A 16,623-nucleotide genomic window follows, 5' to 3' on the forward strand; every position below is an offset into this window, starting at 1 on the left:
CCGGATAACTGATGGGTTGAGGAGATCAGATAGGCAGTCGCTCCTTGTGGCACACTAGTACTCAGCTGCATGCGATTAGACTGGAATCCGACCCCAACATAGTTGGTAGAAGGCTCGGTAGATAATGATATACTTAGAAAGTACATATAAACTTAGCAAACCTGCATTGGTACTTGCATGACTTGGAATCAAACCCACGCTCGTACTAGAGAGGTTGGTTCTTTACCCACTGACTTTAATAGTGAAGTAATTTTTTAAACCTGTTCAGTATTTTTGGAGTCTTTAAGATACAAACAAAAAAATATAGGAATGTAGTTGTAGATGGTACGAACCCTTAAGTACCTATTATATGACGTGTTTGTACCCAACAATACCTTGAAGCGATGCTATAAAAATGTCTGGCTCGTGTTTCGAGCGCGACGATTCGCTCGGCCACTCCTGTGTGAGCGTTATGAGTGTTGTGACCAGTTGTGACGTATGTAGGGCAAGGGGATCGCTTTTATTTACCTATGAGGTTCTGTAGGTACATTGTTTGGTATTTTAACTGTGTCTCGTGGGAAATTATACTTACTCTGACAGTAAACTGTAGTCTTTCTCGATAAACAGGCTATCTGACACTGAAAGAATTGTTTAAATTGGTCCTAAAATTAGCGCGTTCAGGATAACTAAGAAACAGAGTCTTCAGTTTTATAATCAACATTAGATTGATTTGTATATGTAGATTTCTATTGCTCATTTAGCTCGGAAGTTCTGAGATAAAAAGAGTGCACCAAAATCACTCTTACTTTGTTTGAAATAACTAACACAAGGTCCCCATTTTGACCCATTTAATGGTTACTTAAGCCATTTCTTAGTGAAGGATTTGTATGTCATTCCGTCACTAAGGAGTGACTTAAGTAATCATTAAATGTCTCTGAGTGGGGAGGTAAGGGATGTACGCCCTGCACCAGAACAAAATATAGCCTTTCTATGACATTCACAAACAACATCCTTGGCCCTAGCTCCCTTGCTATTGGAAGAAAAAGCTAAACGAGCGAGCTCATAGAAAACTTAAAATTTTAGCGAGTTTAGACTTTTCTAAACTCGCTAAAATATCTTATAAATAATATCTTATATCTTTGTCTTAACAAAGATATTATTTATTTTTGCAAATATAGGTACAATGATGATATAACATAAGAGCGAATTAATAAGCTTAGTCTTATCAACATCTTGAAGTCATGAAGTAACTAGAAGTTAATTTATGAGTACCAAACTTATATGACAAGAACTGCAGACTTACAAAAAAACTACTAAAACATTAGCACAGATTACCAGTCACATATTAGCAGCGCCAAAAAGCAGCTAATTATTACTCGATGAATATTTAATCATTACATTTCGCCAGTCTACTTCAAGTTCCTTATATAAACAGCAAGTTTGCAGTTTTGCAAACACACAAGTTCAGGATTTCGTAAGTTACGGAGTACAAAATGACTAGCGAAGGTGCCATAACGGAAAATCTCCTAATAAAGTCGTGGTGGCCTAGTGGGTAAAGAACCAACCTCTCAAGTATGTGTGTGTTCGATTCCAGGTCAGGCAAGTATCAATGCAACTTTTCTAAGTTTGTATGTACTTTCTAAGAAGAGCACGTTGAACTGTAGGTCCCAGCTGTCATTTGAACATCTTTGGCAGGCGTCACGGGTAGTCAGAAGCCAGTAAATCTGACAACCAGTCTAACCAAGGGGTATTGGGTTGCCCTGGTAACTGGGTTGAGGAGAGGTATATGGAGGTAGGTAGTCGCTCCTTAAAAAGCTCTGGTACTCAGCTGCGTTCGGTTAGACCGGTAGCCGACCCCAACGTAATCAGAAAAGGCTTCTGTCTTCGCCCTTATACGCCTTCTTTGGACCCGATCATTTTTTGCAATACCAAAAATCGTTGACAGATGTCTTAAAGACCCCTAAAGCCTCGTTAGTTCACTTGTAACTGATCGTTTTGGGCATGCCCACTGTACGTATTTGACCTGCAAGAAAGCGCCTGACCTACCTGCATTATGCCATCTCTGCTTCTTTCCTTACTCTGTTACGGTACCCTAAAGCTAATGGACCAATGGCGCGCGTTCCAATTTTGAACGACCAGTTGACCGACTCATGCGCATCTATGAGTATGTACTTATTATGTGTATGTGTGATTGTGTAGGTGCGTTTAAAGAGCTGGCTAAGTAACAGCCGTACGGATCGGTTTTGAAGTTAAGCAACCCTTACCGCGGTCTGGCAGTGGATGGGTGACCATTAAAGTTTTTTTTATTCTATTTTAATTTGTACCTTATACCTATTGTAAATTGTACCTTATACTTACTCTATTTTCTCACAACTATACAAATATGACCATTTAAGTTATAACGAGTTTCTTCGTGTTTTGGGGAGGGTCGTAAAATTCTTGGGACTCGGCTGTGATGAGAAACCGGAAAGTTTGACAACCAGTCTTATCAAGGGGTATTGGGTTGCCCGGGTAACTGGGTTGAGGGTTGAGGTTAGGCAGTCGCTCCATATAAACACTAGCATTAACCTGTATCCGGTTAGACTTAAAGTCAACATATCTAGTTAGTAAAAGGCTAGGCAGACGATATATTTGAACAAGATAAGCAAATGAATTTGCGGGTAAAAGTAAGAAAGCCAAAAATATTCCTTCCGATAAGAAATATCGTGATTCTCAGTATTTCCAATACCTGTCATCCTTTGTTTGTTAGTAACAAATTGTCGAGTTTTTATTGTTAAGTATTTATTAGTCACTTTTCATTGCCATTTATGTCCCAACAATAAGGAAAGATGAGAGATGTCATGATGCAGGTAGGTCAGGCACCTTCTTCTAGCTCAAATTCGTACGGTGGGCATGACTAAAACGATCAGTTATAGTTATTGGCACGAATCTTGAGCTCTGACCTATATCTGCGCAGAAGTAATTTATTAGCAAAGAACCAATCCCGAGTGACGGCTATGACGCGATGCACTGCGGGCCAATCACTGCTTTAGCCCGCCCCGCGCCTCACTTCATACCACAAAAGGGACCAAATAAATTACTTCTGCGCAGGTGAAGGTCAGAGCTCAAGATTCGTGCCGATAACTATACGAGTGAACTAACTAGGCGTTCGGGTGCCTTGAGACATCTGTCAACGATTTCTGGTATTACAAAAAAATCTTTCGAATAGGTAGTTAAAAAAAAAACACGCTTTTTGTAACGTTTCTTAGCTAGTCATGTTTTGTCAGAACTCAGAGCGTGTACAAAATTTCATCCTAATCGAAGACCGGGAAGTGGGTCAAATTAAGATTCCAAGATTTTCTTACATACATAGTTAGTTACAAGTGAAGCTAATATAAGCGTGTTAAAATTTCGGGTCCAAAGAAGGCGTATGAGGGCGGAGCTAGTAACGTTCCTCGTCCCCCTCGCACCCGCATGTTGTCGCGCTACTTTCTTAGGAGATTTTCCGTTATGGCATCTCCGCTAGTCATTTTGTTCTCCATGGTTATTAGTCACTTCTCATGGCCATGAGGTCAAAGATTGGTCCTTGACTTTAAAAACAAAAGAATAAAAAATTGCTAATACTTGCTAAGTCCTTAATAAACATTAGTGTTTTAATGTTGCATGGTGACTGTTCGTTTTTTAAGGTAAAACAGTTGTGCCAATTGAGGTAAAATTTTATATAGCGATACGTGGTGCCTTGGTTACCCGGGTAACTGGGTTGAAGAGGTCAGATAGGCAGTCGCTTCTTGTAAAGCACTGGTACTCAGCTGAATCCGGTTAGACTGGAAGCCCAACCCGACATGGATGGGAAAAAGGCTCGGAGGATGATGACGTGATGCCTTCGAGACGATTATAGTGTGCTTTTTAACTGGATGCGGTCTCATGGCGGTGTATTTTCGGGAATTTGTCTATTTTAAAGTCCAGCTTTCTTCAATTGGTGTTTGATAGGGAATCGAATGCAGGATCCTCTGTTCTCAGTCCATGGTGACCATTGCGCCAACAGGGTTAAGCTACCTATAGTTAACAAAGCACACAATATCGTATTGTCATATTACAATTAATAATAACTTCTCCATTGAACTTCTTCACAAGTTGAACATAAACAATCATATCGTATGTCTTGATATTAATATTGATAAATATAGTCTATATACGCTCTCTCTGGCTTCCGTAAACCCTATTATAAGGTACACTAGTTATTTCCTTGTTCAACTATATCATGAGGTCATTATAGGTTCCTATACCCCATTGGTAAACACTTAACTGTAGATAAACAATATTCATCATCATCAGCCTAGTCATTTCCCAACCATGTTGAGGTCAGCAATACCTGTGTTTACTTAGAGCGACTGCCTATCTGATCTCCTCAACCTGTAGGTCCCGACTGTCATTAAACATCCTTGGCAGTCGTTACGGGTAGTCAGAAGCCAGTAAGTCTGACACCAGTAGTACCAAGGGCGTATTGGATTGCCCGTGTAACTAGGTTGAGGAGCTCAGATAGGCAGTCGCTCCTTGTGGCACACTGGTACTCAGCTGCATCCGGTTAGACTGGAAGCCGACCCCAACATAGTTGGAAAAAGGCTCGGGAGATGATGGTGAACTAGGTATCTAGTACATCAAAAATGGGGCATTTCTCCAATAAGCAGGTACTTCAAAACCTTAGTTGATACTCCTAACATCCTGGATTTTCAGTGGCTTTGCGAAACCCAACCTGTGGCTTCAGGAATAGCGCAACGAGTCAAATATTGCTACATTGTCCATAATTATAGATAATTTGCAGTTCAGTTCATCCGGTGGGAGGATGCTTCGCGTTTCCTCGTGGTGATGAAATGGGCTGTGACGTTTAACTTCAATAGGTCTATGTGGAACTTAGTTGTGTTTGGGGCACGTTAGGTTGGGTCCTGGTGGTCGTTTGAACATCTTTGGCAGTTGTTAGGGGTGTTCACAGGGAAAAAGGCTGATAACCAGTCTAACTTAGGAGTATTAGATTGTCTGAAACTGGATTGAGGAGGTCACTATTCAAAATCTGGTAGTATTTGGGGCACGCTAAATTGTTGGGTACCGGCTGTCGTTGGAACATCTTTGGCAGTCGTTACGGGTAGTAAGAAGCCAGAAAGGTATCAAAAGGGTATCAGGTTGTACGTAACTGGGTTGAAAAGTTCAGATAGGCAGTTGCTCCTTGTGACACACTGGTACTCAGCTGTATCCGGTTAGACTGGAAGCTGGAAAATCTAGGAAGATGAATCACAATTGTGAAGTAAGTAGAGCCACAGATTACTGAAAAGTTACTACGGTAGAGCCTTGTTATCGTCCCACCGCTGGGCTGCGGCCTCCTCTCACACAGAGAAGGATTGAGCGTTAATCACCACGCTTGATCAATGCGGGTTGGTGATTTCAGACTTTATAGTCCATGTTTCAAAGGCAAATATATTTGACAAGTACAAAATTTTCTCGCACCTCGAACTTTAGACTTTCTACATTCATTTATAATTCACAAACGATTGGTGTGAAGTGTGAAAACTTTCTACAATTGTGATTCATTTGTTTTGACGTAACGACTGATACGTCATACCTCATTAAAATATAATGGTTTAGCAATTAAACGAGCTGGAATTCTATGAATAGATTTAGGAACTTATAAATTTTGCATTAGGTACTTTGATTCGTTTCTAAAGCTAAGAGATAAAATGTAGACAAACATTTTGGGTTTCATGTTCGCTACATTATACTAGTTGTTTCACCCAGTTTCGATTTCATCCCGAGTGCGCTATTATACGCACCTGGATAAAAAATAAGTCATAGCTAAATGGGCCGTTTAAAACTGAAACAATTTTTCAAATCAAGACCAGTATTGCAAGGGATTAGCGCGTTTAAGTTTAAAACAAACTCATATTGTATTTAAAATATTAGTCAGCATAAGGATAAAGGTTTACATAATTCAAGACAGGTTATCTGCCAGCGGTTCAGTAGTTTCCTACCTCAAAAAACACACACAAACAAACGAAACAAAAACCACTTTTTTAAGCTTTACAAATATAGATTTTAATGAGCGCACTGTATTAATAAAATCGGTATAAGTAAGCCAAATACTGCGTCCTACTTTTGATACATAATATGAAAACCTTCTTATGTCATATTACAACATAACCGATGTGAAAGTTATACACAAATACGAGCAAATGATTGTCAACTTTATACGTAAGAAATAAGGGTTATTTTGCCTTGTATTTTGCTGTATCTTTACGCTTTTTAGTTTTCGGGGTTGAGTAGATATAATCGTATGTGTTTTTGCTATTACGATACGGTTGGCTGTCTGTGCGTTTGTTTCCTAGGATTTGTTGTTAATGGATTATGGATTTTATGACAATATTGAAAATTGCTTGACAGTCGCTCCTTGTGGCACACTGGTACTCAGCTGCATCCGGTTAGACTGGAAGCCGGCTCCGACATAGTTGGGAAAAGGCTCGGGACACTATTGAAAATTCTTTCTAAACCTTAGCGATTGCGCTAAACGTTGCTTATCCTTATGATAGATCGATCCGTGTGGCTTTGTCTTACCCACGATAGTTTCAAAAAAAGAAAAAATAGGGATTTTTAATTAGGTCGTAGTATAAAAGAAGGGGCCAGTTTCGAGTCTAACTGGATGCAGCTGAGTACCAGTGGGCCACATGGAGCGACAGTCTATATGACCTCCTCAACCTAGTTACCCGAGCAATTTAATACCCCATGGTTGTCAGGCTTTCCGGCTTCTGACTACCCGTAACGACTGCCAAAGATGTTCCAATGTGTCTGTCTGTATCCCTACTAATATTAACGATTACGAATACGAACGATTAATTGCGAAAGTAACTGTGTATGTCTGTCTTTCTGTTACGCTTTCATCTATAAAAATATAATAAAGAGAAAACGTTTTGTTAGTTAGACCCTAAAGGCTTCTAAGCTACTGAACCGATTTGAAAAATTCTTTTACTGTTGGAAAGCTACACTCTTCCCGAGTAACATAGGCTACATTTTATCCCAGTACGGGCAGTAGTTCCCACGGGACGCGGGTGAAACTGTGGGAAAACCGATAGTTGTCCTAGAGCATTAATTAATTATTATTGAAGGTCTTATTAACACAAGGAAATGCAAATTTTAATAATTATAGAGTGTTAAAAGTTATTTCAAAAGCCAGAAATGATTTGAAGCATTTTAATTTATGACTAAATTAAATTGTGATATTTATCTCAAAATCAAGGTTCCAAGGAAATCAAGTATTGTTAATTAGTTGATATTAGTGTTTTTTGTATTATAAGTTCATTATTTATGTTAAAAAAAAATCTTTAATAAATTATTTTTGAAAGTCGTGGTGGCCTAGTGGGTAAAGGACCAACCTCAAGTACGAGGGCGCGGGTTCGATCCCAGGTCAGGCAAGTACCAATGCAACTTTTCTAAGTTTGTATGTACTTTCTAAGTATATCTTAGACACCATTGGCTGTGTTTCGGATGGCACGTTAAACTGTAGGTCCCGGCTGTCATTGAACATCCTTGGCAGTTGTTACGTGTAGTCAGAAGCCAGTAAGTCTGACACCAGTCTAACCAAAGGGTATTGGGTTGCCCGGGTAACTGGGTTGAGGGGGTCAGATAGGGCAGTTGCTCCTTGTGGCACACTGGTACTCAGCTGAATCCGGTTAGACTGGAAGCCGACCCCAACATGATTGGGACAAGGCTCGGAGGATGAAATTATTTTTGAGATATTGTTACCTATTTACTCTATTACCTACTGCAATAATTTTAGACATCAAATAATATGTATGTCTAGAATATCGTATTCGATTTTATTTGGATTCCATGGGAACTTCTTTTTAGTTTAGTTTTTCTATTAGTGTAAAATTGTAGATTATAAGGGCATTTCATCAACCATCTCTATAAATACACAATGACAACACACTATATTTATAGATTGTGTTCAGTAGTTGCAGAGATAATAAGATCAAAACTGATTTATCTCTCAGCTTCTCATCTTATTACAATTGTATCTCGTTGATTTATCATGAAAGCCTGCATTTCATAAAATTGATGATAAAATATTCGTAATCCTAAAAATACCTAGTATAAAATAATTATGTGTCCAAAAATAATTATGCGAGAAGCCGAAAATCGATCTCAGTGGCGTGCACTTGGAGAGGCCTATGTCCAGCAGTGGACTGCGATAGGCTGATGATGATGTGTCCGTGTGTCTATCTGTCGAGCTTTCACGCCTAAGCTACTGAACTGATTTATATGAAAATGGCCACACGGATAGTTTAGAAAGCACATAGGTGACTTTGTAATTGACTTCCCATAGGAGTTGGATTTTTCCCAGTTGTGAAAACAGGGACGTAAGAGAAACCGCGGGGAAAGACCTAGTGTTATATAAATTAGTATCTACTATTATTACTCATTAAATTATTCATATGGAATTGAGTATTGCTAATAATCAGGTTTCTAAATAAAACAGGTCGCTAACTGATTATAAGTATTATTAAAAGGTAAACAGACTGGTATATCGAAAAAGCTAGATTTGATTTGGATTCTAGCAATTTCCCACGATTTCACCCGCGTCCCGTGGGAACTACTGCCCGTACCGGGATAAAATATAGCCTATGTTACTGGGGAAGAGTGTAGCTTTACAACCGTGAAATAATTTTTCGGAGCCCTCACGGTAGATACAAATAAAGTTACCTCTGTATTATATTAGTATAGATAGCATAATAAATAAACTTTAAATAATTAGGGTTTTCCTTCTTATTTTGGGGACGAAAACCAGTCTAAACCGGCAAAATGCGAGTCGACCTTTCCTTACCATTATCTGCATATAAAAATGTAAAAAAATCACGATGGTTGTAAAGAAACCCCTTAAAATATGTATTAACATCTTACTTAGGCTTTCAGTATGTATTTGTTGTTATAGCAACAACATAAATACATACATCTGTGAAAATTTAAACTGTCTAACTATCACGGTTCATGAGACACAGCCTGGTGACAGAAGGATATTGAAATCTAATTAATAGAGTCCCAATTTTCCCCTTTAGGAACCTTAAAATTAGTGGTACATTACAAGGAGCGACTGCCTATCTGATCTCCACAACCCAGTTACCCAGAAACACATACATAGGTACCTTTAACTAAACATATTTCGACGTAAATCTCAAAATTAATCCTAAATTAGATTAAAATATCAGTAATTATATCACTATTAAAACGCAATCAAGGAAAAATAGTCGATAAGCGATAATTTATGTTGTAACCTTTGTAAATTGCGGTAAAAAATCATCAAGACGCCATCTTGAATTCGAGAAAAAAATACAAACTTGTTCTATAAGGTAGCCTTGATACTTTATAATCGATATACTATTACGCTATTTTATACACATTGCAGGCCGATTTTATTTATCTATAACTACTAATATAATACAGAGACAACATTTTCTGTATGTCTGTTTGTTTGTACCTTAAAAGCTCCGAAAGTAATGAAACGATTTGAAAAATTCTTCCACTGTTGGAAAGCTACACTCTTCCCGAGTAACGTAGGCTATATTTTATCCCGGTACGGGCAGTAGTTATAAAGAATTCAGGGGTCGGCTTCCAGTCTAACCGGGTGTAGCTAAGTACTTGTGTTTTACAAGGAGCGACTGCCTATCTGACCTCCTCAACCCAGTTACCCGGGCAATCCAATACCCCTTGGTTAGACTGGTGTCAGACTTACTAGCTTCTGACTAAAGACTGCCAAAGATGTTCAAATGACAGCCGGGGCCTACAGCTTAATGTGCCATCCGAAACACAGTCATTGGTGTCCAAGATATACTTAGAAAGTACATACAAACATAGAAAAGTTGCATTGGTACTTGCCTGACCTGGAATCGAACCACACTCATACTTGAGAGGTTGGTTCTTTACCCACAATAACTGCAAATTATTAGCACTCTTTAGATAATTATATTAGCTCTGGTTAGAATCCTACGTGACTGTGGTCAATGAACTTATTGTATTTATTTTCAACTGTTTTTTCTATTTAGACTTTTTCATTGATCTAGTTTTTTTGACTACCGCTGTTTACCACGTGGTACTAGTTTTTTATACTGAATGAAGTTCCTTGGTTTAAAGAATTGAATATTGTGTTCTTGGAGCATGGAACGAAAAAATATAGGTATCTTTCTGATAGTATTATGAACCTAGTCAAAATATCGATAAATGAACGATGTTCACCGCAATTTTGTAGGTCCCGGCTGTCATTGAACATCATTGGCAGTCGTTACGGGTAGTCAGAAGCCAGTAAGTTTGATACCAGTCTAACCAAGGGATATCGTGTTGCCCGGGTTACTGGGTTGAGGAGGTCAGATAGGCAGTCGCTTCTTGTAAAGCGCTGGTACTCAGCTGAATCCGGTTAGACTGGAAGCCGACCCAACATGATTGGGAAAAAAGGCTCGGAGGATGATGTTCACTGCAATTTTGTAAATATCTTTAACCATAATAGATTTAAGACGATAAGATTGAGAAAGCAAATGAATGTAGGTTGTAGGTATTATATATCCCTGGCAATTTTTAAGAAATTCTAGGAAGTTGATCAAAAATTTTAATTCAGTTATGTTTAATTATGTCCAGTTGCTCTTTCACAAAAAACAACAGTTAAACAACCTTTAATAAATAACAGATTCCTCATTATCTTTGCTCTTAAAGTTTTAATCGAAGGCCCTTCCTTACTCTAAGGGTCACACAGATGTCAAGGGCTCACCCTTTTACCTACACGCAAGCAAAGCCGCGTCACAAACATATAACGTGTATTTTTCTCAATAATATCTTGTTTGCAGGCTGCGTACGCGCAAGAGTCGCGACGCTCTGGACTTGAAGAGCGTCAGTCGAGACCTAGAAGCCGCGCGGGCCAGACGTGCTACGAATTAAAATAATAAATGGATAAAAAAGTGCAGTGAAGTGAAGCAATGCGCGAGTGTTAGTGGGGTGCTAGTGAATTTTTCTCGGAAAAATTTCGCGGGTTTATTTTTTAGTTTTTTTTGTTTGTTTGTTGTAAATTAATTCCGTAAATATGCAAGGTCGTGATAAGTTGTGTGCGAAGCTTACGAGCGCTTTTTTGAGGAAGTGGTGTAAGTATGATTTGAGCTTTTTTTCTTTAAACTTGTTTTTAGTACTTAGGTATATGTGTTTTTTTTGTGTAATAGGTTTTTTCTGTGCTGTGACTTATGGTGATTTTGGCTGTTTCGATACCGATATGCTAATAATATAGCGGTTGAATTAAAAATAACTGCTTAAGCCTGTTTCTAACTAGTTTTTAACAACAATTTTGCATAAAAAGGACATCTAAACTTCAAAACCGACCTCAGTCAGACCGAAATATTTTTTCTACTTCTCCATTTTACCGAAACCAGTCTAGCAGTTTGCGATGTGAACTCTCAAACACACATAAACTTTGGAATTTGTCTGTACCTAGTGACGTTTGTTGGTACTTGGTATGTCAACGTTGACATTATGAATAGTTATGTATATGTATGTATATGTATGTAGATACTCGTGCTTGGCATACATACGTACTTATTATAGGACACCTTCGTCAATGGAAGCAGCCATTTTTTATTTTAACTAGTTGACATATGTCAAATGATTGACAGTTGTGTAAAGTTTCCTAAATTTTCTAGATGTCTTTAGGTACAAGAATCTCCTTGCAATAATGTATAAGAAAGGGCAAATATAGGCTATATCGGCCATCGGCTATTTATTAATTTCAACTTTATGCAATACCTAATAGGTTCTATTACAAAGTCGGCCTTAATGCCATTCTCTTCAGTGAATCTAAGGGTGATGTATGCGATATTGTGGTAGGTTTATTAATTACCACCTTTTGTACGGGTATAAATTATAAAGACTTTCATCTGGAACAATTTATCTATTGGTGAAAACTTTCAGGCAGTATATAATAAGTACATACCATATGGCCCAATTTCACCTAGGTACAGTGTAAACTTCATATTTTCTTAGAACAACATTCTTCATAGAAAACAGGAACAGTTTTAATATACTACCTAGGAACCCAAGTTCGACGACGACATACTTCTCAAAACATTGTTTACTATGAGTTTTCACGTTCAAGTTTATAAGTTTAAAGTAAATAAGCCTTAGGTACCATAGAGTTCTAAGTTCGATGATCAACTTACATAAAGTGTCTATGGGAAATTCCCACTCGAAATTCCTAAGTTGGACTTTGAAATAAGGTTATTTGAAGGCAATAGACATGGAATGGAAATTAAATGGGAATTTAATACCTATGTTTAGTAAGCAGGTGTGTTTGGTGAAAGGCGTGTCTAAGAGTAGACTTTTTGAGTCATCATATCTATGAGGAAAAATATTTAGTTTATAAACTACAAGAATTCCTCTAGCGGTTTCACGTGGGAATTACTGCGTGTATCGAGATAAAATATAGCCTATGTTACTCGGGAAGAGTGTAGTTTTCGAACAGTGAAATAATTTTTTAAATCGGTTCAGTAGATTCGGAGCCTTTGGGTACAAACAAACAAACAAATGTTTCCTCATTATTATACGTATAGCCAAGCCTTCCTCGAGCAGTTTCATGAGGAAACAACTTACCGCATCCTGATAAAAAGTGGTCTATTTATTCTGATTTATTAGCTATGTTACTGCCAAGTTTCATCAGAATTCGTTTAGCGTGTTACAAGTTACAAACATATCCTATCAGAAGGTATTATGTATAAACGTGGATTAGGTATAGTGGAAGAGGACAACCAAAGAATCTGGCTCATGCAGGTCGCCTCCAACAGGTATCTGTGGAGATCTAAGGGGGAGGCCTATGTTCAGCAGTGGACGTCCGCCGCCTGAGACGATGATGATGAAAGAATCTGACTTTATCAAATTGACGTGTAAAAGTGTTGTTTACAACCTACATGCAAAATAAATATAATTTTATCATTTAAATAGGTATTCATTTAAGATACAAGAAGGGATACACGCTAAGAAGGAGACGAAATAGAATAAATGATATTCATTTTCGCAAGTGACTCACTATAATTGAAACCAATTGATTTCGTACTAAAAAGATTCTTTCTTAATCAAGTTAATTATTCAGAAATAACAACACTTTCTTCAGTATTCAAGTATATTCTGAAGCATCTGGAATAAAATCTAGTTGTGAAAACGGTTCTGAAAGTTTTTTGCCAGTTGGCAAAGTTTTAATTTTTAAATATTCAACGATATTGATGACCTCACTTGTTTTATTAAGTAAGTATAAGAAATATGTAAATCCTGTCAATTTCACCAGCTTGATTAAATCATATTCAAAAGATGAAAGATGAGTCAGTATATTTAAAAAATTAACAGAAAGGCACTATACATAAGTATAAACCTACATAAGAAAGATAGAAAAGGATATAAGAAAGCTTGCCGTCACTTTGGCAGTCGTTACGGGTAATCAGAAGCCAGACAGTCTGACAACCAGTCTTTTAAAAGGGTACTGGGTTGCCCGGGTAACTGGTTTGAGGAGGTAAGATAGGCAGTCGCTCCATGTTGCACACTGGTACTCAGCTGCATCCAGTGAGACTGGAAACGGACCCCAATATAATTGGGAAAAGGCTCGGCAGATGATGATTTATAAGCAACGAAGCTACACAGTATAAACTTAAAATACCCTTTCAAGTTCCTTTTATTTCATCGGGCAAAAGAAAATAGTTACCAAAAACAAAGTTCATATGCAGATATGACAAGAATTCACAATCACTGATGTCAAACAAAATAAATCATCATTATCATGATAAGACTAAACATAAGAACAAAAAGTATTGCAAAAAACAAACCAAATATTGTCAAGGAAAAAATATTACAAGCAATGTAAGATGAGTATCTAAAATAACGTCCTTCTGCGTATTTGAACGTACCTTATAAGGTTTCTTAAAATTATCAGTTATGTACTACATCTACATATGTATTTGTTATGTCATATATTTGTATTCCAAGATGGAGAATAGGTACCTACTCGTACTTTTTCTTATTGATACACCCGTGCATCGGAGAGCACGTAAATGTCGGTCCTGCGCCTTATCTCTTTCCGGTCGTGTCGGATTGTCGTCCCATCGCGCTATGAGAGTGAAGGAATAGTGAGTGCACCTGTGTCCAAGCAAATGCTCGTGCACTATAATATGTCCTGCGCAGCTGGCTGATCTCCTTATATGAGAACAGCCGCTGCGACCGACAATTGGCTTGAAAGCCATTAGTCTGGGTTTAAAATTCTATCTTTAGTAAGCAATTCATTAATAGATTATTCATCATCCTCCGAGCCTTATTCCCAACTATGTAGGGGTCGGCTTCCAGTCTAACTGGAATGGAGCTGAGTAACAGTACTTTACAAGAAGCGACTGCCCTATCTGACCCCCTCAACCCAGTTACCCGGGCAACCCAATACCCCTTGGTTAGACTGGTGTCAGACTTACTGGCTCCTGACTACCTGTAACGACTGCCAAGGATGTTCAAACAGCCGGGACCTCAGTTTAACGTGCCATCCGAAACACATTGATAGATTATTCTTCTTCTTTCGTGTCGATGACATGTCTTATAGTGAGACTACACTTTGTCAGCCCAATATGCCGCCACAGCGAGAGCACGGCCGGATAGATTATTGAAATCGCATAAAACACCATCGTTAACTATAGGAATGCGTGTGAAAATCTTGCACCTTTGCATCCGTCGCTTGCATTTCGTAACTTCCTATCATTCTTGTATGCAATAGTGCATACCAGAGCATCTTCCCAGCGCCTGTAACAATGCATTCAATAGGTATGATGTAACTTATTGTAGTAATACACTTTTTTTGTTGGCTGTTTCATTGACATCGTGAATTCGTATTGTGAGGTGTTGCTTGTGAGATGACGGCAGATAGAAGAGTGTGGATGAAGAAAACATGCGAGGCGAGTGTAAAGGAGAAGTTTTGGGAGGACTTTATGAGTGAGGAAGTCTATGTGAGTATGGATTGTGTGAAAGTAGATATGGTAAGAAAGGATGTTGCTTGTGAGATGACAGCAGATAGAAGAGTATAGAAGGAGAAAACCTGCTGCGCCGACCCCAAATAAAATTGGGATAAGGGCAGGAGGATGATGATGATTATGATTTTGTGTTTAGTTTAATGGTTATTCGATTCTGCAAAATTTTTTGTGAGCGTCTCGTGGGTATTAATTACTTCCCGTACTAGGATAAAAAGTAGTCTATAGCGTGCCTCGATAAATGGGCTATCTAACACTTAATTTGTTTTTTTTGTTACTTAGAATAAAAAAAGAAACAAATAGTTACTTTTCAGCTTTATAATATTAGTGTGATGGAATTTTCGTCAGCTGTCTACCCTTTTCCCCAACTATGTCTTGAATTAGAGGTAAATTAATTTTGAATTGTATTTTGGACTCTACAAGATGGTGCCTTTAGGTTATCATTCACAAACTTTTTGCAGAAACGTTTTTTTGGTAGAAACGATTAATCCAAGTTCAAGGATAAAATACTTAAAATCGATAATAAAACTAGCACTTAAGTAATTAAATAAACTAGAATTTAACTATTAATTTATAAGTAATTATTAATTTGTCGATTAGTTAATTGTACAAGAATTGGGCGCGATCGAATTAGTTCAATCAACTCGTTAAATGATCATTTGTTAATCTTCGTATGACGTGGGTTAAAAACTTGTGGGTTTGGTAGATTCCTTAGTTTATAGTCTACTAGCCGTTTTCCCCCGGTTTCACCTGCATCCCGTGGGAACTACTGCCCGGGCCGGGATAAAATATAGCGTATGTTAGTCGCAGATAATGTAGCGTTCTAATGGCTTAAAACAAAGTTTTCCTCTTTACAATACCTATTAGTACAGATAAGTTGCATAATTTCCATCATATTGGATCAAATAGTTCAAGAGTTTTGAATAGACAGACACAGTTCGGGACGAGCTACTTTACACTATATTCACCATTTTCCCAACTATGTTGGGGTCGGCTTCCAGGATACCGGGTGCAGCTGAGTACCAGTATGCCACAAGGAGTGACCGCCTATCTAGCCTCCTCAACCCAGATACCCTGATAAGTCCATAATCCTTTGTAAGACTGGTTGTCAGATTTGTGCTTCTGACTAAGTACCCGTAACGACTGCCAAAGATGTTCAAATGACAGCCGGGACCTACAGTTTATCGTGCTATCCGAAACCAGGCTAAGTATTATGATTTGAGGACAATCTTCACACATTTAAACAGACACAAAATACCTCTTTATAACATAACCAAAGCAGTTTTACATAACATTTTCAAAAACGACAAGTTTCACATACGAATGTTTGCTCTTGAGTCGAGCAAGTGAACTTTGTACGCCGTCACTTCCTCAGGACGTGACTTTGTAAACTCGTTCTACTTGAAACTCAATGAGAAACTACTTGTAGTGTTTTTGACAAGAGTTTTTATACGGATTTATAGTTGAGACGTTTTATATAAGCCAGCAATGTCTACATATACATATGTAGTAATTCTAGCTTCCGCCCGCGGCTTCTTATACCGCGTTTCCAAGAGAATTCATCAAAAGTCCGGGATAAAAACTATCCTATGTTCTTTCTCAAAGT

At 38.1% G+C, this 16,623-nt stretch overlaps 1 protein-coding gene across 1 annotated transcript in view; it reads left to right on the plus strand.

The window, feature by feature from the left end:
* The window catches only part of LOC110378493 (scavenger receptor class B member 1), an 86,004-nt gene that overhangs the window by 22,394 nt on the left and 46,987 nt on the right, over positions 1-16,623 (plus strand). Inside the window, exon 2 of the mRNA XM_064042718.1 lies at positions 10,833-11,123. Within this exon, the coding sequence (XP_063898788.1) occupies positions 11,066-11,123 (58 nt within the window). The 5' untranslated portion in view covers positions 10,833-11,065. The remainder of the gene's footprint in view (positions 1-10,832; positions 11,124-16,623) is intronic.

The sequence above is a fragment of the Helicoverpa armigera genome, chromosome 29, assembly GCF_030705265.1.
Source record: "Helicoverpa armigera isolate CAAS_96S chromosome 29, ASM3070526v1, whole genome shotgun sequence".
NCBI lineage: Eukaryota > Metazoa > Arthropoda > Insecta > Lepidoptera > Noctuidae > Helicoverpa > Helicoverpa armigera.